The following is a 17,163-nucleotide window of genomic DNA, read 5'->3' as shown; positions in this document are numbered from 1 at the left end:
CTCTCCCCAGTACGTTCTGTTGGTACCTGTTTTACTAGTAAAACACTGTTTTGGGAGCTAAGAAGGTGGTTTTAAAGCATGGCTTCTTTTTAAGGGCCATGTGAATGTAATTGTACTCAGTAATTTGTAAGAGCTAATTGTATTCTAATTGAAGATCAATACTGTCATCTGTATTATTTTGAGATAGAATCTATTTAAAGGTCTAGTTTTTACTTGAAAAACTTCTTGAAATACTTCAGATAAAATATTTGGCTCTATTGAAGCATGGATTTGTTAAAAGTAATTTAAAAGAAGTTTAGCATTTCACTAAGTAATGCTCAGTTTAAATTTTTAAATTGACAGTACGAATGCATACCGATCTGCATTATGTTGTTCGTGTATTTTTATTCGGCTTTTCAAATCTTAGAGTCAGGGTATATAGTGCAAAAGAGCACTGGACAGTTGAGTCTTGACCCCGTCACTAAGCTTGTGTAATCTTGGATATGTTAGCCTTCTGTTGCCACCTCAATGTAAAAATTGAAAAGTGAAGTAGATGAAAATCTAGTAGTTCTATATGATGAACTTTTCAGTGTTCTGTGTGAAAGAAATAAACATTTATTAAATGCTCCCCTTATGCTAGCTGCTATGATAGAAGTTTAAGAACTTGGTGAGAAAGATAACATTATCTCCATTTTATCAATAGACTCAGAGTTGCTATTGACTAGTTTCTAGGTTGCAGAGTTGGGATGCAAACTTGAAGTTTTTCTGACTTCAGAGCCCCATATTATTTTTTTACATTCTGCATTGCCACCTTCACATGAACCTTTACATTTTTTTCTTTTTTGTTCACTGAAATTTAGTTCCAAGTATACTTGGTATATGTTTGTTGTATGAGGATGAAATGATGCAAAGAAGATTCTACTACCAAGACTTAAGGGTCTTATTTAGAATCTTTTATTATGCTGTAGAACACAATCTTATTCATGAGTGCCTGCTACAGTTTGATATGAGTAGGCACTTAAAAATTTATTACACACATGAAGACTGTACAGAGTCACAAATGTTTGGGAGACTCTGTTGAGCTAATAAATGATGATCCTTTATGAAGTCATAAGATTTCAAGTGAATTTCTTAATGTTTTAACAGAAGTTGATATCTAACTTTATCTTAAAAAATGAGACATTAATTGTAAATTTAGATGCCATTTAATTGTCTGAGAACTGTATCTTAATGCTTAATATCAAAATACTAATTCTGTATAAACTTTTTTTTTGCACATGACAAATATCACTAAATAGGATTGTATTGGCACCTTAAGACTTGTCCCCGAACGTTTGAGCTAAATTTTCCAAAATTTAAAAACATAACATAAAAACTGCTTAGCCATGGTCAGGGGCTCTTTGTATTCTGAGATACATAATTTTGTGATTTGTCTTAGTATCTATGATGAAGTCTTCCAACCTATCATTTGGTACTCTCAAGGTTCATAATAACTTTGGTTAAGAATATGGGTTTATCAGATTCCATCTCTGTCACCAGCTGTGGAGGCCTCGGTCAGATTACTTGGTCAAGTATCACTTTACGTATTTATAAAATAGGGAAAATAAAACTTACCTCATAAAGATTTTAGTATTAAATGAGATAAAGTATATGTTTAGTACGGAATAGTGAGTGGTTGGTATATTATCCTTTCTTGAAAGTTTGCTTGCTTTAGGGCATTATACTTTCACATTAAATGTGGGTATTTAATTGAACCAGCATAAGAATTGATAACTAGACTTCCCAAATAATGTAAATGTTAACACTGTCTTGCTTCATAAATAAGTAGTTATTCTCTTTCATACTCAATAATTGTTTAACTAGGATTAACAGCCTTTTTTTGTTTGGTTTTGTGTTTTGGGTGTTATTGTCCAAATGCATGTTCGAGGGGAGGAAAATAGAGTAAAATAAAAGGGGAAGGAAGAGGTGACCGCAAAGGTACAGACCGACTAGCTCCTTCAAAAATTAAAGTGCTTTGCCCTGGCTGGTGTGGCTCAGTGAATTGAGTGCCAGCCTGTGAACTAAAGCGTTGCTTGTTCGATTCCCAGTCAGGACACATGTGTGGGTTGCAGACAGGGTCCCCACTTGGGGGTGTGTGAGAGGCAACCAGTTGATGTGTCTCTCACACATCTGTGTTTCTCTCCCTCTTCCTCCCTTCCTTCTCTCTAAAAACAAATAAAGTCTTTAAAAAAATTAAAGTGCTTCTACTGTCCTAGGTTGTCTTTCTGTGATAACATTTTATTAGAGTGCTGAAATAAATGCTCTCTGTGTTAATAAGTAATACAATATTTATTGTTCCAGATGTTTTGTTTGCTAACCTAGTTTTTATTGCTGTAATTTAAAACCTATGTTTGAAAATATTTAAGAATACTGTGTATGTCTTTAGTGTTTAATAAAAAACTAGTAAGTTAAGTAGGAAATGTTGAGATTTTCTCATACAAATTGCACATGACTTAGAAGTTAAAACATGGAGCATTGTCCATAAAAATTATATTAATATTAAGACACTAGTTCTTTTTTCTTGTTTTCTTTTAAAGATTTTATTTATTTTCAGAGAGAGAAGAAGGAAAGGAGAGAGGGAGAAAAACATCCATGTGCGAGAGAAACATCAATTGCTGACCTTTCGCTTTGTGGGACAATGCCTAACTAACTGAGCCACACTAGTCAGGACAATATTAAGACACTAGTAGAGATATTTATTTTTAGAAATGAAAAAATTCTGAATTTTGCAGGGAAATACATTTTTTGTGCCAGCGTTTATTTCCAGCTAATTGTTTAAAGTCGGTACTATGAACTAGTGCTGTCCATTAAAACTGTGTGTGGTGATGAAAATGTTCTATATTTGTAAATGTCTGATTTGGTACCCACTAGCTACACGTGGAGTCGATAACTTGGAACTAGGGATGGTGATTATGAAGAACTGAATTTCAATTTGTTTATTTTTTTAATCAATTTACATGTCCGTAGCCACATGTGGTTAGTGCAGTGGTTTTTGACTGGTGGCAATTTTGCCCTCAGAGGACATTTGGAAATATTTGGAGTAATTTTTGCTTGTCAAAACTAGGAAGATACTACTGGCATCTACTGCATAGAATGCAGGGATGCTGCTGAACTTGGTATAGTGCACAGGATGGCATTAACTACCCTGCCCCTCCTCTCCAACCAAGAAAACCCTAAAACAAAGAATTACTTGCCCAAAATGTCAGTAGTGCTGAGACTGAGAAACTTGGCTGATGGCTATGGTATTTGCAGGTAAAGAATGTACAGATTTTTGTAATAGTGTTTGTACATTCATTTTGACTAATTCAAAAGAAGAGATTAAGGGTCTAGTCTAATTTTGAGGTAGTGATAGTTTTTGTATTTGAAAATTTGGGAAGGTTAGAGGAATGAGATAACATTTGAGTTTTCTGTTGTTTAGTCAGTTGATTTATAGGTGGAAAATCTCAATGCTCCAACTTAAATACTATTGAATATTGTATGAAATAGTGTCACTAGTGTCTCTCAATGAGTGTGAAATGTTGCGGTTAATACTGATTCAAAATGTCTGATATATACTGGATTATTAATGATTAAATGATATGTTTTGCAGTTGATAACGGTTGAATTCCAGTGATGAGTATATGGAATGTTTGTCTTTTTTGTTAATAAAGTACTTAGGCATAACTAATTATAAAATTTGGAAAGTGACCAATAAATTATTTTATCACAGAAATAGTATTCATTTTGCATGCATTTATTTAATGTCACAATTGACTGGTTGCATTAATATGCTGTTTTTTAAAAAATATAGTGTCATTATTTTAAAAAGTCACTGCGTCTACAATACTGACATTCTTTTATTCTTACAGATTGTCCTGGGTAACATAATGCCAGCTGAGCGTAAAAAGCCAGCAAGTATGGAAGAAAAAGAATCTTTGCTAAACAACAAGGAGAAAGACTGTGCTGAAAGGCGTCCAGTGAGCAGCAACAGGGAGAAACCAAAAGACGAGATCAAGCTCCCTGCCAAGAAGGAAGTTATTAAGGTCCCTGAAGATAAAAAGAAGAAACTGGAAGAAGATAAGAGAAAAAAGGAAGACAAGGAACGCAAGAAAAAAGAAGAAGAAAAGGTAAAGGCAGAAGAGGAATTAAAGAAAAAAGAGGAAGAAGAAAAAAAGAAACATGAAGAGGAAGAGAGAAAGAAGCAAGAAGAACAGGCAAAACGACAGCAAGAGGAAGAAGCTGCCCAGTTGAAGTAAGAACATTTACTTTAACGATTGATGTGAGAAATGGGAAGGTAGAAATGTTTTAGATAGATGATTATTTGAAGTAAAACTTTAGGGGTACAGTTCCTTAAAAGTTGGGAATATCTTATATGTTCTATTAGTTTCATTGACTAGAGGCATGCTTAACAGCAGTGCTTTAATTCTTCCATTAAATAATAGTAATCTTTAATAAATATTTCTTGAACTATAGGGTAACCTGGATTATTTTGTTTTTCTAAAACTTTTTTAGTGCTATAACACTCCACCTTTTTAAGTTGAAAATTTTTAGTTTTTCATGGCTGCTGGTATGTTCTTACTATGTGCCAAGCACTAACTAGGAAGTGTATCAGTATGTGTACATACCCATAAGGCAGTCCTAATGAAGTTTTATGATCCTCATTTTACAGATTAATAAAATTTAAAGAGGTTAAAAAGCTTGCCTGAGGTCATAGTAAGCAGTGGAGTGCAGGGATTTGAACCTAAGTTGAGCTGACTTTAAAAAACCTCTGTCCTTAAGTACAATTCTATAGTGCCATTCTTTATCTAAATTCATTTTTAACCTTGTAAATCTTTACAAGTAATAATAGTAAATGGTGAAAAACAAGTTGTAGTTCTCATGGGAAGATTACTAGGATGTAGCACAGATGACAGCTGTTGAATAGCAGGAGGTCTTTTCTTTACATATGTAATTTTAAAAAGCTTTTTGCAAACATGAATTGTTATGGATCTCTAGAACAGCTTAGCTTCTACTTTCTTACAGAAGTTCCTTAGTCCAGTACTTTCATTTTTTAAAAAATATTTTATTTATGTTTAGACCGAGGGGGAGGGAGGAAGAGAGGAAGAGAAGCATCAGTGTGTGATTGCCTGACACTCGCCCACAACTGGGGACCTGGCCTGCAACCCAGACTTGTGCCCTGACCGGGAATCAAACCAGCGACCTTCCTGTTCACAGGCTGGCACTCAATCCACTGAGCCACACCAGCCAGGGCCAGTACTTCCATTTTTAATGAGAAACTGGAGCTTTAAGTCTAGGAAGCAATAGATATGTATTCTAGTTTTAGAATATTTAGAACCATGAATCTTGAGACTTTATTTACTTTATATTTTACTTTTTTTGTAAATCACAAAGCTATCCAGTTTAAGTGTAACTTTTTGCTTCCTTTCCCATCCAATACAAAGAGCTTAAAACAACCAAAAACCTAACTTTTGAGGGGAAAACTTCACATATATGCAAAAAATAGAATGGAATAATGACACTCCCCTCTCTTCCTGAATCTATGTAGCTTCAGCAATTACGCATTTTTTTTTCTTTCTGGAGTATTTTAAAGCACCACATTATTTTGCCTGTACATATTTCAGTATATATCTTAAAGCATTTTAAATATAGATGAAAATCAAGTTACTTTTTTTTTAAAGATTTTATTTATTTTTTAGAGAGGGAAGGGAGGGAGAAAGAGAGAAACATCAATGTGCGGTTGCTGGGGGCCATGGCCTGCAACCTAGGCATGTGCCCTGACTGGGAATCGAACCTGCGACACTTTGGTTCACAGCCTGTGCTCAATCCACTGAGCTATGCCAGCCAGGGCGAAAATCAAGTTACTTAATGCATATATATAATGCACTCCTGCTCAGGTTATAGTTTCTTAAAGTGTACTCACTATTAATCCTGTTTGTGTGTGTGCCTGGGAGACTTCCAAGAGATACTCATGTTCCTCTTCCCAGTGATGAATGCGACTCCCTTTTAACATATTGTGGTTTGTAGTGGGGGAAAAATAGAATTGTAGGGTAGCTCAAGGAAGGTTATCTCAGAAAGATGAAAATCTGCTTAAAAAAAAAAAGGTTTTATTTATGCATTCCTAGAGAGAGGGGAAAGGGGAAGAAAGAAAGGGAGAGAAACCTGGATTGGTTGCTTCCCACACGTGTCTTGACCAGGAATTGAACCAGCGACCTTTTGCTTTATGGCACAATGCTCAGCCAAGTGAGCCACACTGGTCAGGGCATGCAAATCTACTTTTTAAGAAATACCTTTTTTGAAGTTACATATTTTGGTATCTTAGAAACCTCAAAGTCAGATTGTCCTCACTCTCCCACTCCTGCCCAAGTTGTTTGACTACATCTGCAATTTAAACATGTTTCATCTTTTTAGTACAAATATAGGTAAATTTGTTTTAAACTCTTTTAGGATAAACTGTGTTTGTTAACCTTTTATTAAAAGGCTTTTATTTATATATTTTTAAGATTTTTTTATTCACTTTTAGAGAGGGGAGGGAGGGAGGGAGGGGGGGAGAGAGAGAGAGACAGAGACAGAGACAGAGACAGAGACAGACACATCAATGTGCAGTTGCTGGGGGTTATGGCCTGCAACCCAGGCATGTACCCTGACTGGGAATCGAACCTGCGACACTTTGGTTCACAGCCCGCGCTCAATCCACTGAGCTACGCCAGCCAGGGCAAAAGGCTTTTATTAAATGGCTTTTGTTCTACAGTCAGTTCTCTTCTGGTTCCTTTCCAGACTTTTAAAATTATGCTTGAATTTTGAGACCCAAATGTAGCAAGTTACTTTTTTTTTAATCCTCACCTGAGGATATATTTATTGATTTTAGAGAGAGGAAGTGAGTGGGGAGGAGGGAGGTAGAAAGAGAGAGAAAGAAAAAAAAACCAGAAAGAGAGAGAGAAAGAAAAAAAGAGAGAGAGGGAGAGAGAAACATCAGTCGGCATTCAGTTGCCCCAGAAGGTACCCTGACCAGGATCAAACCCACGGCCTAGGTATGTGCCCTGACTGGGAATCAAACCCACTACCTTTTGTTGGTGTAAGGGTGGACACTTAAATTAGCTGAGTTATATGGCCAGGGCTGTAGCAAGGGACTTTATAAAAAGTTTGGTTAATGCTTAAGTATGGAAAAATGGTACTTCTCAAACCAGTTTTAGTGTATTCTTTTATAATGTTTATTCTTTAGCCAAAGTATGCTTTGGGGACAATTTTTTTCTGTATTCCCAATTGTTTCATCTGTTTTAGGTTTTGTATCCTTCCCAAGCATATTTATATTTTTCATATTAAGCATCATGTGTTTTATCTGTTTATTTTTTCACCTTTATTGGGATATGACAAAAGTGCTGTATTCCTTTAGTTATTTAAAAACTTCTGCTTTACCATATGTTATATTATCAGTTTAGTGGGTTCTTAACATCTCAAGTCATTAATAAAATGTGTTTAAAAATGGTGAAGTAGCCTTTTGCATCTTTTGTTCTTATTGGATTCTGGTGCTTATATGACTACTTTTTCATTGGCTTTCACGCTTATGGGATTTGGCAATGATGCTTCAAAGTAAATAGGGTATTATATTTACTTATTTTTTTTACATAGAGAAAAAGAAGAATCTCTTCAGCTTCATCAGGAAGCTTGGGAACGACATCAGTTAAGGAAGGAACTTCGTAGCAAAAACCAAAATGCTCCAGACAACCGACCAGAGGAAAATTTCTTTAGTCGACTAGACTCAAGTTTGAAGAAAAATACCGCTTTTGTCAAGAAACTAAAAACTATTACGGAACAACAGAGAGACTCCTTGTCCCATGATTTTAATGGCCTAAATTTAAGCAAATACATTGCAGAAGCTGTAGCTTCTATTGTGGAAGCAAAGCTAAAAATATCTGATGTGAATTGTGCTGTGCACTTATGTTCTCTGTTTCACCAGCGCTATGTCGACTTTGCTCCGTCGCTTCTGCAGGTTTGGAAAAAACATTTTGAAGCAAGGAAAGAAGAGAAAACACCTAACATCACCAAATTAAGAACTGATTTGCGTTTCATTGCAGAATTGACAATAGTTGGGATTTTCACTGACAAGGAAGGTCTGTCTTTAATTTACGAACAGCTAAAAAATATTATTAATGCTGATCGGGAATCACATACTCATGTTTCTGTGGTGATTAGTTTTTGTCGACATTGTGGAGATGATATTGCTGGACTTGTACCAAGGAAAGTAAAGAGTGCTGCAGAGAAGTTTAATTTGACTTTCCCTCCTAGTGAGATAATTAGTCCAGAGAAACAACAACCTTTCCAGAATCTTTTAAAAGAATACTTTACATCTTTGACCAAACACCTGAAAAGGGACCACAGGGAGCTACAGAATACTGAGAGACAAAACAGGTGATTTTCAAATGTTTCTCAGAATTGAGAATTTATTTTGGAGCTCATACTTAAAAATGTTTAAAGTCTTCATGCCACTGAACGAACTTGTGGAAAAGGGCTCATTACAGGTGATTTCTTAACATTCCAGGAAAATTTCAAAGTGTAACAGTCTAAGTACTCATGTTTAAATGTGAGTCTATCATAGATTTGAGTGTGATTTTTAAAAGAAATCTGGCAAGTATATGATAATTTTTACTTTGGATTTGTTTTCTTCCTGTGAATTATTCTCAATGTTGGGGGATAAATTTTCTTTTTCTGTCACTTTATCTGCTACTCTTTTCTGTGTGTTTCACTGTTTCTTCTCTATAACAGGTGTGCTTTTCATTGTTTTGTATTTTAATATATTGATGTCACTATTAATATTTGGTCTTTTTAAAAAAGTGTGTTATTCATTATTGGTGGTATTTTAGATCAGAAACTTGGAAAATTGTGCAACAAATTAGCTGTGAAAAAAAAATTTAAATGCAACTATGTGAAGTGCATTTACAGGAGTCTCTCCTGGGGACATCCATTTAAAATTCTAGAGAAATGATGTATGTGCACGTGGTAATTAGTGAAGACACCTAATTTAGGAACCACCTTTGTTAACAAGATACTGTAGACTACTGTGTAGCATCTGTACATAAGAAGCCTCAACAAACTGGATGTTGATAGTAGTAGTTGATATCATTAGGTCAGCTTTTATGGAGGGTGGATTTGGAGGAGGGCTGAGGGGTTACGGAAAGGAGGCAACAGCAATCGCTTTTGCCTGAGTACTTTGCAACTACTTAAAGTTTATGTTTGAAAGTCTGAAATAACTGTTGATCAGGAATTAATATGGGGAAGTACACTTTCTATTTCCATAAGACTGCAGTTGGGAAAGACTGACTGGTTTAAGTAGTTGCCACTAGAAGGTGATTGATTTAACCAGAAGAGAAGACTGTAATAGTAGTACAGTAAGGTCAAGATCAAGGTAGGTGCAGAGGCTATATGGCTAAACCTTGGTGGCTGAGGGTCATTCAAAAGTGAGAATTTAAGATGGCAGTGTTTCCCAATGTATCTTAAAAAAAAAAAAAAGAACCTTTGTTTTGTGCTTTGAGTAATGAGAGCTGTTTTAAACTTTGAAGAGGCAATCAATATTTATATGGCCAGTATTGAGTTAAAAAGGAAAACAGTGGCCCTCTATTAATAATTCTCACATATTTAAGGTTTCTTAATCATTGATTTACATAGTATTTTGTCTTTCATGTTTTTTTCCTTTTCACATGTTTTACTTCATACCGTACAATTGATTTTGTAAATATGCTTTCATTACTTTTTATTGGCTACTTGAAGGGTTTTGTGTTGTATGAGCTTGCTTTTGATTAGTCTCAGAAGTGTAGAGGCTAGAGAGATTCTAATGTAATGATTTAATCTAATCATTCTTTCAGTGCAGGAATCCATTTTACAGGTTATCTGACAGATAAATTCTTTCTCTAAAAACCTCTCAAAGGAGATTGAGCCATTTCAGTGTTGGACACATGTATTTGCTAGGAATTCAAGCTGAAATTTAACTCCCCATAAAATGGTTCCCTTTAAGTTCTTTTTTCTAATCAAGGTGGAATAAAGTTACTTAAGTGAGGGGTCATGACCTGTTTACCTGTTCACAATGAATGAAGTATAGAAACTAAGACTAAACATTTAGATATTTTTATAGCAATTTCCATTGTCTTGATAGTGTTACTGTCTTTTATAAAAATGACTATAATTACTGGAAAGAAATTATTCCTTTACCACATATAAGTTTGAGAAGCACTGGCTTTTCATTCAGACATTGCTCATGATAATGTCTCAAATACAGGTGTGGCAAAAGTAGGGTTACAGTTGTAAACACAGTTTATTACTATTTATTAGTTGTTGTGTTATTTTCCATATGAACAACTGGAAGCCTGTGTTTGCTCTGCCCTGTATTTGCAGACTGATCAGATGGTTCCCTTTCATCTTCAGATTAAATACCTTTGCTTCTTTCAGTTTGCACCATGATTTCCAGACATTTAACTGTTCTTAGAATGTTTGTTTTGGATGTATTCTTTTCTGCCCGGGACCTAAAATTCCATTAGTTTTTATTGCTGCTGTATTCTTCTGATTTTTTGTTAGGAACCTAAAGCCTAGTTTCTCAAATGAACTGTTGCCAAGCCAGTTCTCCACTTTGACTTAGTGAAATAATTTTTTAAGTCTAATTATAGACACCACTTATAAACTTTAGATGCTTTTGACATTTTAACCTAATGATCATTTTGAACATTGATTATACGTACATTAGTTGTACTTATCCACTGATCACTTTGAGCTTGATAAGCAGACCTCTTTTTTCATTATTCAAGTCACCATGAAAATATTGAACAGGATGATACAGTGTTAAAAACACAGCTTTGTGGCCTTTCTCTAGAAATTTTTACTCATCTAAATAAGAACCATTAACTTGTGATTATTAGAGGAGGTTATTTAGCTAGTGTAAAATGATGTTAACATTGTAGCAGTCATTTTGTCATGGGAGACTCTCCACTTAGATGTAATCATTTGGGGGATGTGATTGAAATACCTTACTGAGCAAAGAGGGCATGAGGAATGGATTAGTGCACAGTCCCCACTTGGCCTAATGTTAGTCTCCTTCTAAGAGAACATGTTACAGTGTATTGTTAAAATGACCATTTTCTCCCTCCCAATCATCCTGTAGGTGTTTTGAGGTTTTTCTATATCGTGGGAAAAAATCATGGCTATAGTTTTTTTCTAGTGCCATTTCTCTTGGGCATGAAAATGCTAGAAATCTTCAAGTGGATATTTAAGATTCATATAGTTAAATTACTTTAAGCCTTTATTCACTATCTTGATAATGATGGTTTAAGAAAACATCAAATACACTATTTTCAGTCTGTAAATCCCAAATGCTCTTCATCATTTTAATTAGCTTGGGAAATGGCACCATTCTTCGAGGTTGTGAAGTCTTAGTCTCTACTCAGTAAAGTCTATACTTAAAAGTTCATTCAACCAGTTTAAAAAATAGAGTAATAACATCTTTGGTGTTTTCTTAAAGATACTGTATGCATGAGTTGAAAGCCAGTACAGTGACTGAATGAGACTTAGTGGGTCTCAGCTGTCCTTTTCTCATGTCATATGGCCTCTAGTTCTGTTTCTAAGTCCCTGAGGGTTTTAGATATTAGCAAGTAGTACAGCTGACCCTAGAGTGAGGTGAACTTTTTTTAATGTTTTTATTTATTTATTTTTAAATTACATTTTATTGATTATGCTACTACAATTATCCTGATTTCTCCCCTTTAGTTCCCCTCCACTCAGCACAACCCATTCCCTCAGGCAATCTCCCTACCATTGTTCATGTCCATGGGTCATACCTATAAGTTCTCTGGTACTCCATTTCCTATATGTTACTTTACATCCCCATGGATATTCTGTAACTACTATTTGTACTTCTTTTTTTTTAAGAGGTTTTATTTATTTTTAGAGCGGGAAGGGAGGGAGAAAGAGAGAGAGACATCAATGTGCGGTTGCTGGGGGTCATGGCCTGCAACCCAGGCATGTACCCTGACTGGGAATCGAACCGGCGACACTTTGGTTCGCAGCCTGCACTCAATCCACTGAGCTACGCCAGCCAGGGGCTATTTGTACTTCTCAATCCTCTCATCTCTTCATCCATTCTCCCCCACCCCTCCCATTTAGTAACTATCAAAACATTCTCCGTATACATGATTCTGTCTCTGTTGTTTTTGTTTGCTTTGGTTCACTTAGATCTGTTTTTTAGATTCACTTCTTGATAGATAATGTATTTTTGCCATTTTATTGTTCATAGTTTTGATCTTTTTCTTATGTAAATCCTTTTAACATTTCATATAATAATGGTTTGGTGATGATGAACCAATTCCTTTTGTTATTTCTTATCTAGAAAGCTCTTTATCTGCCCTTTAATTCTGAATAACATTTTAGCTAGGTAGAGCAATCTTGGCTGTAGGTCTCTGCTTTTTATGACTTTCAGTATTTCTTGCCAATCCCTTCTAGCCTGCAAAGTTTCTTTTGAGAAATCAGTTGACGGTCTTATGGGACCTCCCCTGTAGGTAACTAACTGCTTTTCTCTTGCTGCTCTTAAGATTCTCTCTATCTTTAACCTTTGGCATTTCATTAATGTGTCTTGGAGTGGGCCTCTTTGCATCCCTCTTGTTTGGGACTCTCTGTGCTTCCTGGACTTGCATGTCTATGTCCTTTACCAAGTCAGGGAAGGTCCCCCCCCCCATTATTTTTTTCAAATAGATTTCTAATTTTTTGCTCTTTCTCTTCTCCTTCAGCCATCCCTATGATGTGAACATTGGTACATTTGAAGTTGTCCCAGGGGCTCCTTAGCTTATTCTCATTTATTTAGATTCTTTTTTCTTCTTGTTGTCCTGATTGCTTGTTTTTTTCTTCCTTACATTCATTGATTTGATTTGTGGCTTCATCCACTCTAATGTTGTTTCCCTCTAAATTGTTCTTTATTTCAATTAGTGTATCCTTCATTTCTGACTGTATCTTATTTATGCTGCTGAGGTTCTCAAAAGTTCCTTGACCATTCGTATAACCAGTGTTTTGAACTCTGCATCATCTAGATTGCTTATCTCCAGGTTGTTTAGCTCTTTTAATGTAGTTTTGTTCTTACATTTGGGCCATGTTTCTTTGTCTCCTCATTTTGGCACCCTGCCTGTGTTTGTTTCTACGTATTGGGTAGGGCTGCTTTGATCTGTGTCTTGTTATTGTGGCCTGATGTCGTAGATGTCCTGTAGAGTACAGTGGCACAGTCTGCCCTGTGACCCAAGCTGGGTACTCAAGGGGTGCCCTTTGTGTGGGCTGAGTACACTCTCCTATAGCTGAGCTTTGGTTGCTGATGACAGATCAATGGGAGGGATTCACCTAGGCCAGTCAGCTGCAAGGATTGGTTGTGTCCACTTACCACTAACCTCCATCCTTCATGGAGGATCAGCTGTGCAGGGGCAGGGCAGTTCTGCTGCAGCATGGCCTATAGCTGTCTACAGGGTGCAGTGGCCCAGAAGTTTCCCTGGTGGTACAGGCCAAGGCCAGCCTTCACCTGTTTTTTGCCCCAGGCCACCCTGTCTGAGCTACAGAGCAATCTGAGGTGGCTAGTATTTGTGCTGGGCTTGGAGATTCCCAGGTGAAGCCTAGCTGTGAATCTAGGCTGGCTGCTGCCAGTGCTGGGGCCAGGGACACACTGAAGCCAGCTGTTGCTTGTTTGAGAGGATTTAGGAAGTTGTGCGGTATGTGCCAAGATCAGCCATTCAGATGGAAAAGCAGCTTGGGTGTTGTTGCGGCAGAGTCTCTGGGGATATCCAAGGGAGGTCAAACAGTGTTAGCCAGGTTGATGGAGTTTCAGATATGGCACCAGCCTCCTGGCTCCATGGCTCTGTGGGCGGAGGGCTCAGAAAAGGGACAGTGGACTCTGCTCACCCTGGTGCCAGATACTTTGGCCTCTCCCAGTATGCCACTGGTACCCTTCAAACTGCCACCCCGGCTCTGGAGCTCAGAGGGAGTGAGTCTGAGTAGGCGAGTCTGTGTGCATGTTCTTACAGAGGAACTGCTTGGGACTCCAGAAGTTTCTTTCACCAATTCAATCCCCACTGCTTTTTGCAGCCAGAAATTGTGGGGACTTGTCTTCCTGGCATGGGAACCCTGGGCTGGGGGGCCTGGTGTAAGGCTGGGACTCCTTGCTACCAAGATGTCCCTCCTGAGTTTCACACTTGGATGTGGGACCAGTCCATTCAGTGTCTGTGACCCTCCTACCAATCTGGATGGATGTGGTTTCTTTAATAGTTGTCAGACTTCCATTCAACTCGGTTTCTGATGGTTCTGAGTGATGGTGGTTTGATATTTTAGTCGTAATTTTGATGTGGTTGTGTAAAGAGGCAAGCCATGTCTGCCCATGCCATTATTTTGACCAGAAGTCTGTTTCTATTTATTTTCTAGAGAGAGAAGAAGGGAGGGAAAAAGAGAGGGAGAGAAAATATCAATTGGTTGTTTCTTACATGCCCCCAACTGGGGACCCTGCCTGCAAGCTATGCATATGCCCTAACCCACAATCAAACCAGCAACCCTTTGCTTCACAGGCCAGCGCTCAGCCCATTGAGCCATACCAGCCAGGGTGGGTTCAGTGAATTCTAATAAATTTAAGTTTATAAATGCTTTTTGTATTTAAAAGAATATTATTTTAAAAATACATTTTGGTTAAGTGATCTGTGGAGTTATAATTAATAGTTACAGATTTAAAAAAATCTTGTAATATTTGCCAATTTAGAGTTAGTTGCTTTACTTCGGTAGATTTTGTTTTGTGTTACATTTAGTGCTTTTTATACTTGGAATGCTATGTACTTTGAGATATTATTCTCATAGAAATGGTATGACTTAATATTTGGGGGGCTCATATAATAAAAATTGGTTGAAGAAATGATTTTTAAAAAAATACATTTACCTATTTTGGAGGAAGAGAAAAAGGAAGGAGACAGGAGAGAAACATTAATGTGAGATTTTCTGATGGGGAATCGAGCCAGTGGCATTTTGCTTTGAGGGATGATGCCCAACCAGCTGAGACACACCTGTCCAGACTAAAGAAATGATTTAACTTTTATTGGATATAATTTTATGTTAATTGTGTAACAATTGTTCCTTGCAGTATAGTGAAATCATGAATTCAGGTACTCAGAAGTTTTGCTTGAATGAATCTGAAGTGTTTTAATTCCTTTTTTTCTCCCTAATTGTGGGTATGATGGCAAGTTTATTCAATACCAGTGAATTACGACCTTCATAATTGCATATTGAATTCAGCAGCAAATGATTTGCTTGCAAGTTTATTTAAAAAATGTAGGTAAATGTAGGCTTTCCCCTGATTGTTAATGAAATTAGAGAAGTTTTATTAATGCAAATTCATGAGACATTAGTTTACTAATGTTGAAACTTAAAAACACATTGACCTTCAATAGTGTTGCTTTTACCTTTCACTTTCCTTCCAGGTAAGTTGTACCATGCTTTATAGGTAGATTGTTTGATAAACTGTGTAGTATTTAAGTACTGTTAAGATGTTATGTCATTGTGCCTTGGACTTAGAGGCTTTAGCAATTTTGTAACCTCTAGAACTATTACTTCCTTGCAGATTTTCTCTGATTCTGATTCGTAATTGACTAATAATCGATTGTGATGATTCTCTGTCATAATTGTTTAATGTTTGACTGAGTACATGCATAACTGTGCTTTAGTATCTTTTCACACAAGGTTATAAGACATCCATAACTCAACTCTAAAATGAAACCAAAAGAAAATGTAAATTAATTCTCATGAAATTTGACAGTGCTAAAGGAGATGAAAAGTAAAACCTAGTAGTTTTTCACGGGTCTGCTTCATGATTACTATTTCAAGATTTTAGCCATGTGTTTTGTATTATTTTGCGTGATTCCATAGGGTCAAAAGCTAAAATAGATTTTTTGTTTTCTTGTCAAGAGTTTTTTCTTTTTTAATTTAACTAATAGAACAAAATATCAATAATACTTGGCATGGAGGTTCTTGCCTTTTCAACAGTGGGCTCTGGCTTTTTTTTTTCTCATGAAGATACTATTTTACATTGATAATAGTACATTGCATGTGTGATCTTAATTGATCACAGTACCCTTGGAAGAAATACCTCTATTTTGAGTGTATAGATTAGATTTAGGGATTAAAGAGTTGCCCAGTGTGACTTAGATAGCAAGTGACAGAATAAGGTTTTTTCTTTCCTCTTTATATTGTATTTTTCACAATTTCCATAGTACTCATTTTCATCTGCCTTTAGTACTCATTTTTTAAGTGTCTAGTAAACTACATAGCTCAGTAATTACTGAGTCATATCCAAAGAAAAGAAGGACCCAAAAGAGGATATAAAACTAGTACCTTCAATATATTGAAAGCTTGCCTTTGACAAATGCATGTGAGAGACATTCTAATTTCAATATTAAGTGTCAAGTGGATAATTTTATTCTAATTCAGAGGGCAGTACAGTTCAAGAGTTATAAGCATGGACTGTGAAGCCAGACTTGTTTGGGCTCAAGTCCTAGGTCTATCATTTCCTCATTCTGTAACTTTGGGCAAGTTACCACATGTCTTTCTGCTTCCGTTTTCTCTTCTGTAAAATGGGATAAGAACACTGTACCTCTGAGGTAAAGGTGAATGATGCAATGAATTTTTGTGTGTGAAAGCACTTAATAGTATAAGGCTCACTGTAAGTATACAATAAATGTTAGTTTATTCTTAATATATTGCCTGCCTAATCCTTCAGAAAGACTTCTAAACAAGAATTTCTTTTTGTGCCTTTCTATTATTTTGAAAATTTGTATGCTAACCACCTTAAACTTTCATAGCTTATTTTAAAGATTCATTTTTTTAAAGTATACAAAATAATAATATATAAAATAAAAAATAACAAAGTCAAGCAATAATAAAAATGAAATAATTGAAAACAAAATAAAAATGTTTTAATACTAGAATTTTTTGAGGCATTTCTGACTTATTTATGAGATAATGCTTGAGTCGAGGATAGACTATTTGATATTTTCTGTCAGTTTTACAGTATTAAGTAATATAAAAACATTCCAGAAATCAAGGATTGATATACCTTAGTTGTGCTTCCAGACAATGATGTCTGTCATATTGGGTGAAGGGGGTCTAATTTCCTGTATTTTT

The 17,163-nt window shown here is 36.1% G+C and overlaps 1 protein-coding gene across 4 annotated transcripts in view; it reads left to right on the top strand.

The window, feature by feature from the left end:
* The window catches only part of UPF2 (UPF2 regulator of nonsense mediated mRNA decay), a 113,217-nt gene that overhangs the window by 1,330 nt on the left and 94,724 nt on the right, over positions 1-17,163 (top strand). For all 4 annotated transcript variants that reach the window (XM_045857974.1, XM_045857973.1, XM_045857979.1 and 1 more), the window contains exons 2-3: positions 3,867-4,249; positions 7,624-8,403. In XM_045857974.1, coding sequence (XP_045713930.1) covers positions 3,885-4,249; positions 7,624-8,403 — 1,145 coding nt within the window. In that variant the 5' untranslated portion in view covers positions 3,867-3,884. The remainder of the gene's footprint in view (positions 1-3,866; positions 4,250-7,623; positions 8,404-17,163) is intronic.

Source organism: Phyllostomus hastatus, unplaced genomic scaffold (assembly GCF_019186645.2).
Source record: "Phyllostomus hastatus isolate PE091 unplaced genomic scaffold, TTU_PhHast_1.1 phas_scaffold_1674, whole genome shotgun sequence".
NCBI classification, from domain to species: Eukaryota; Metazoa; Chordata; class Mammalia; order Chiroptera; family Phyllostomidae; genus Phyllostomus; species Phyllostomus hastatus.
The sequence above is the reverse complement of the archived record's forward strand: the minus strand, read 5'-3'. Positions and strand labels throughout refer to the sequence as shown.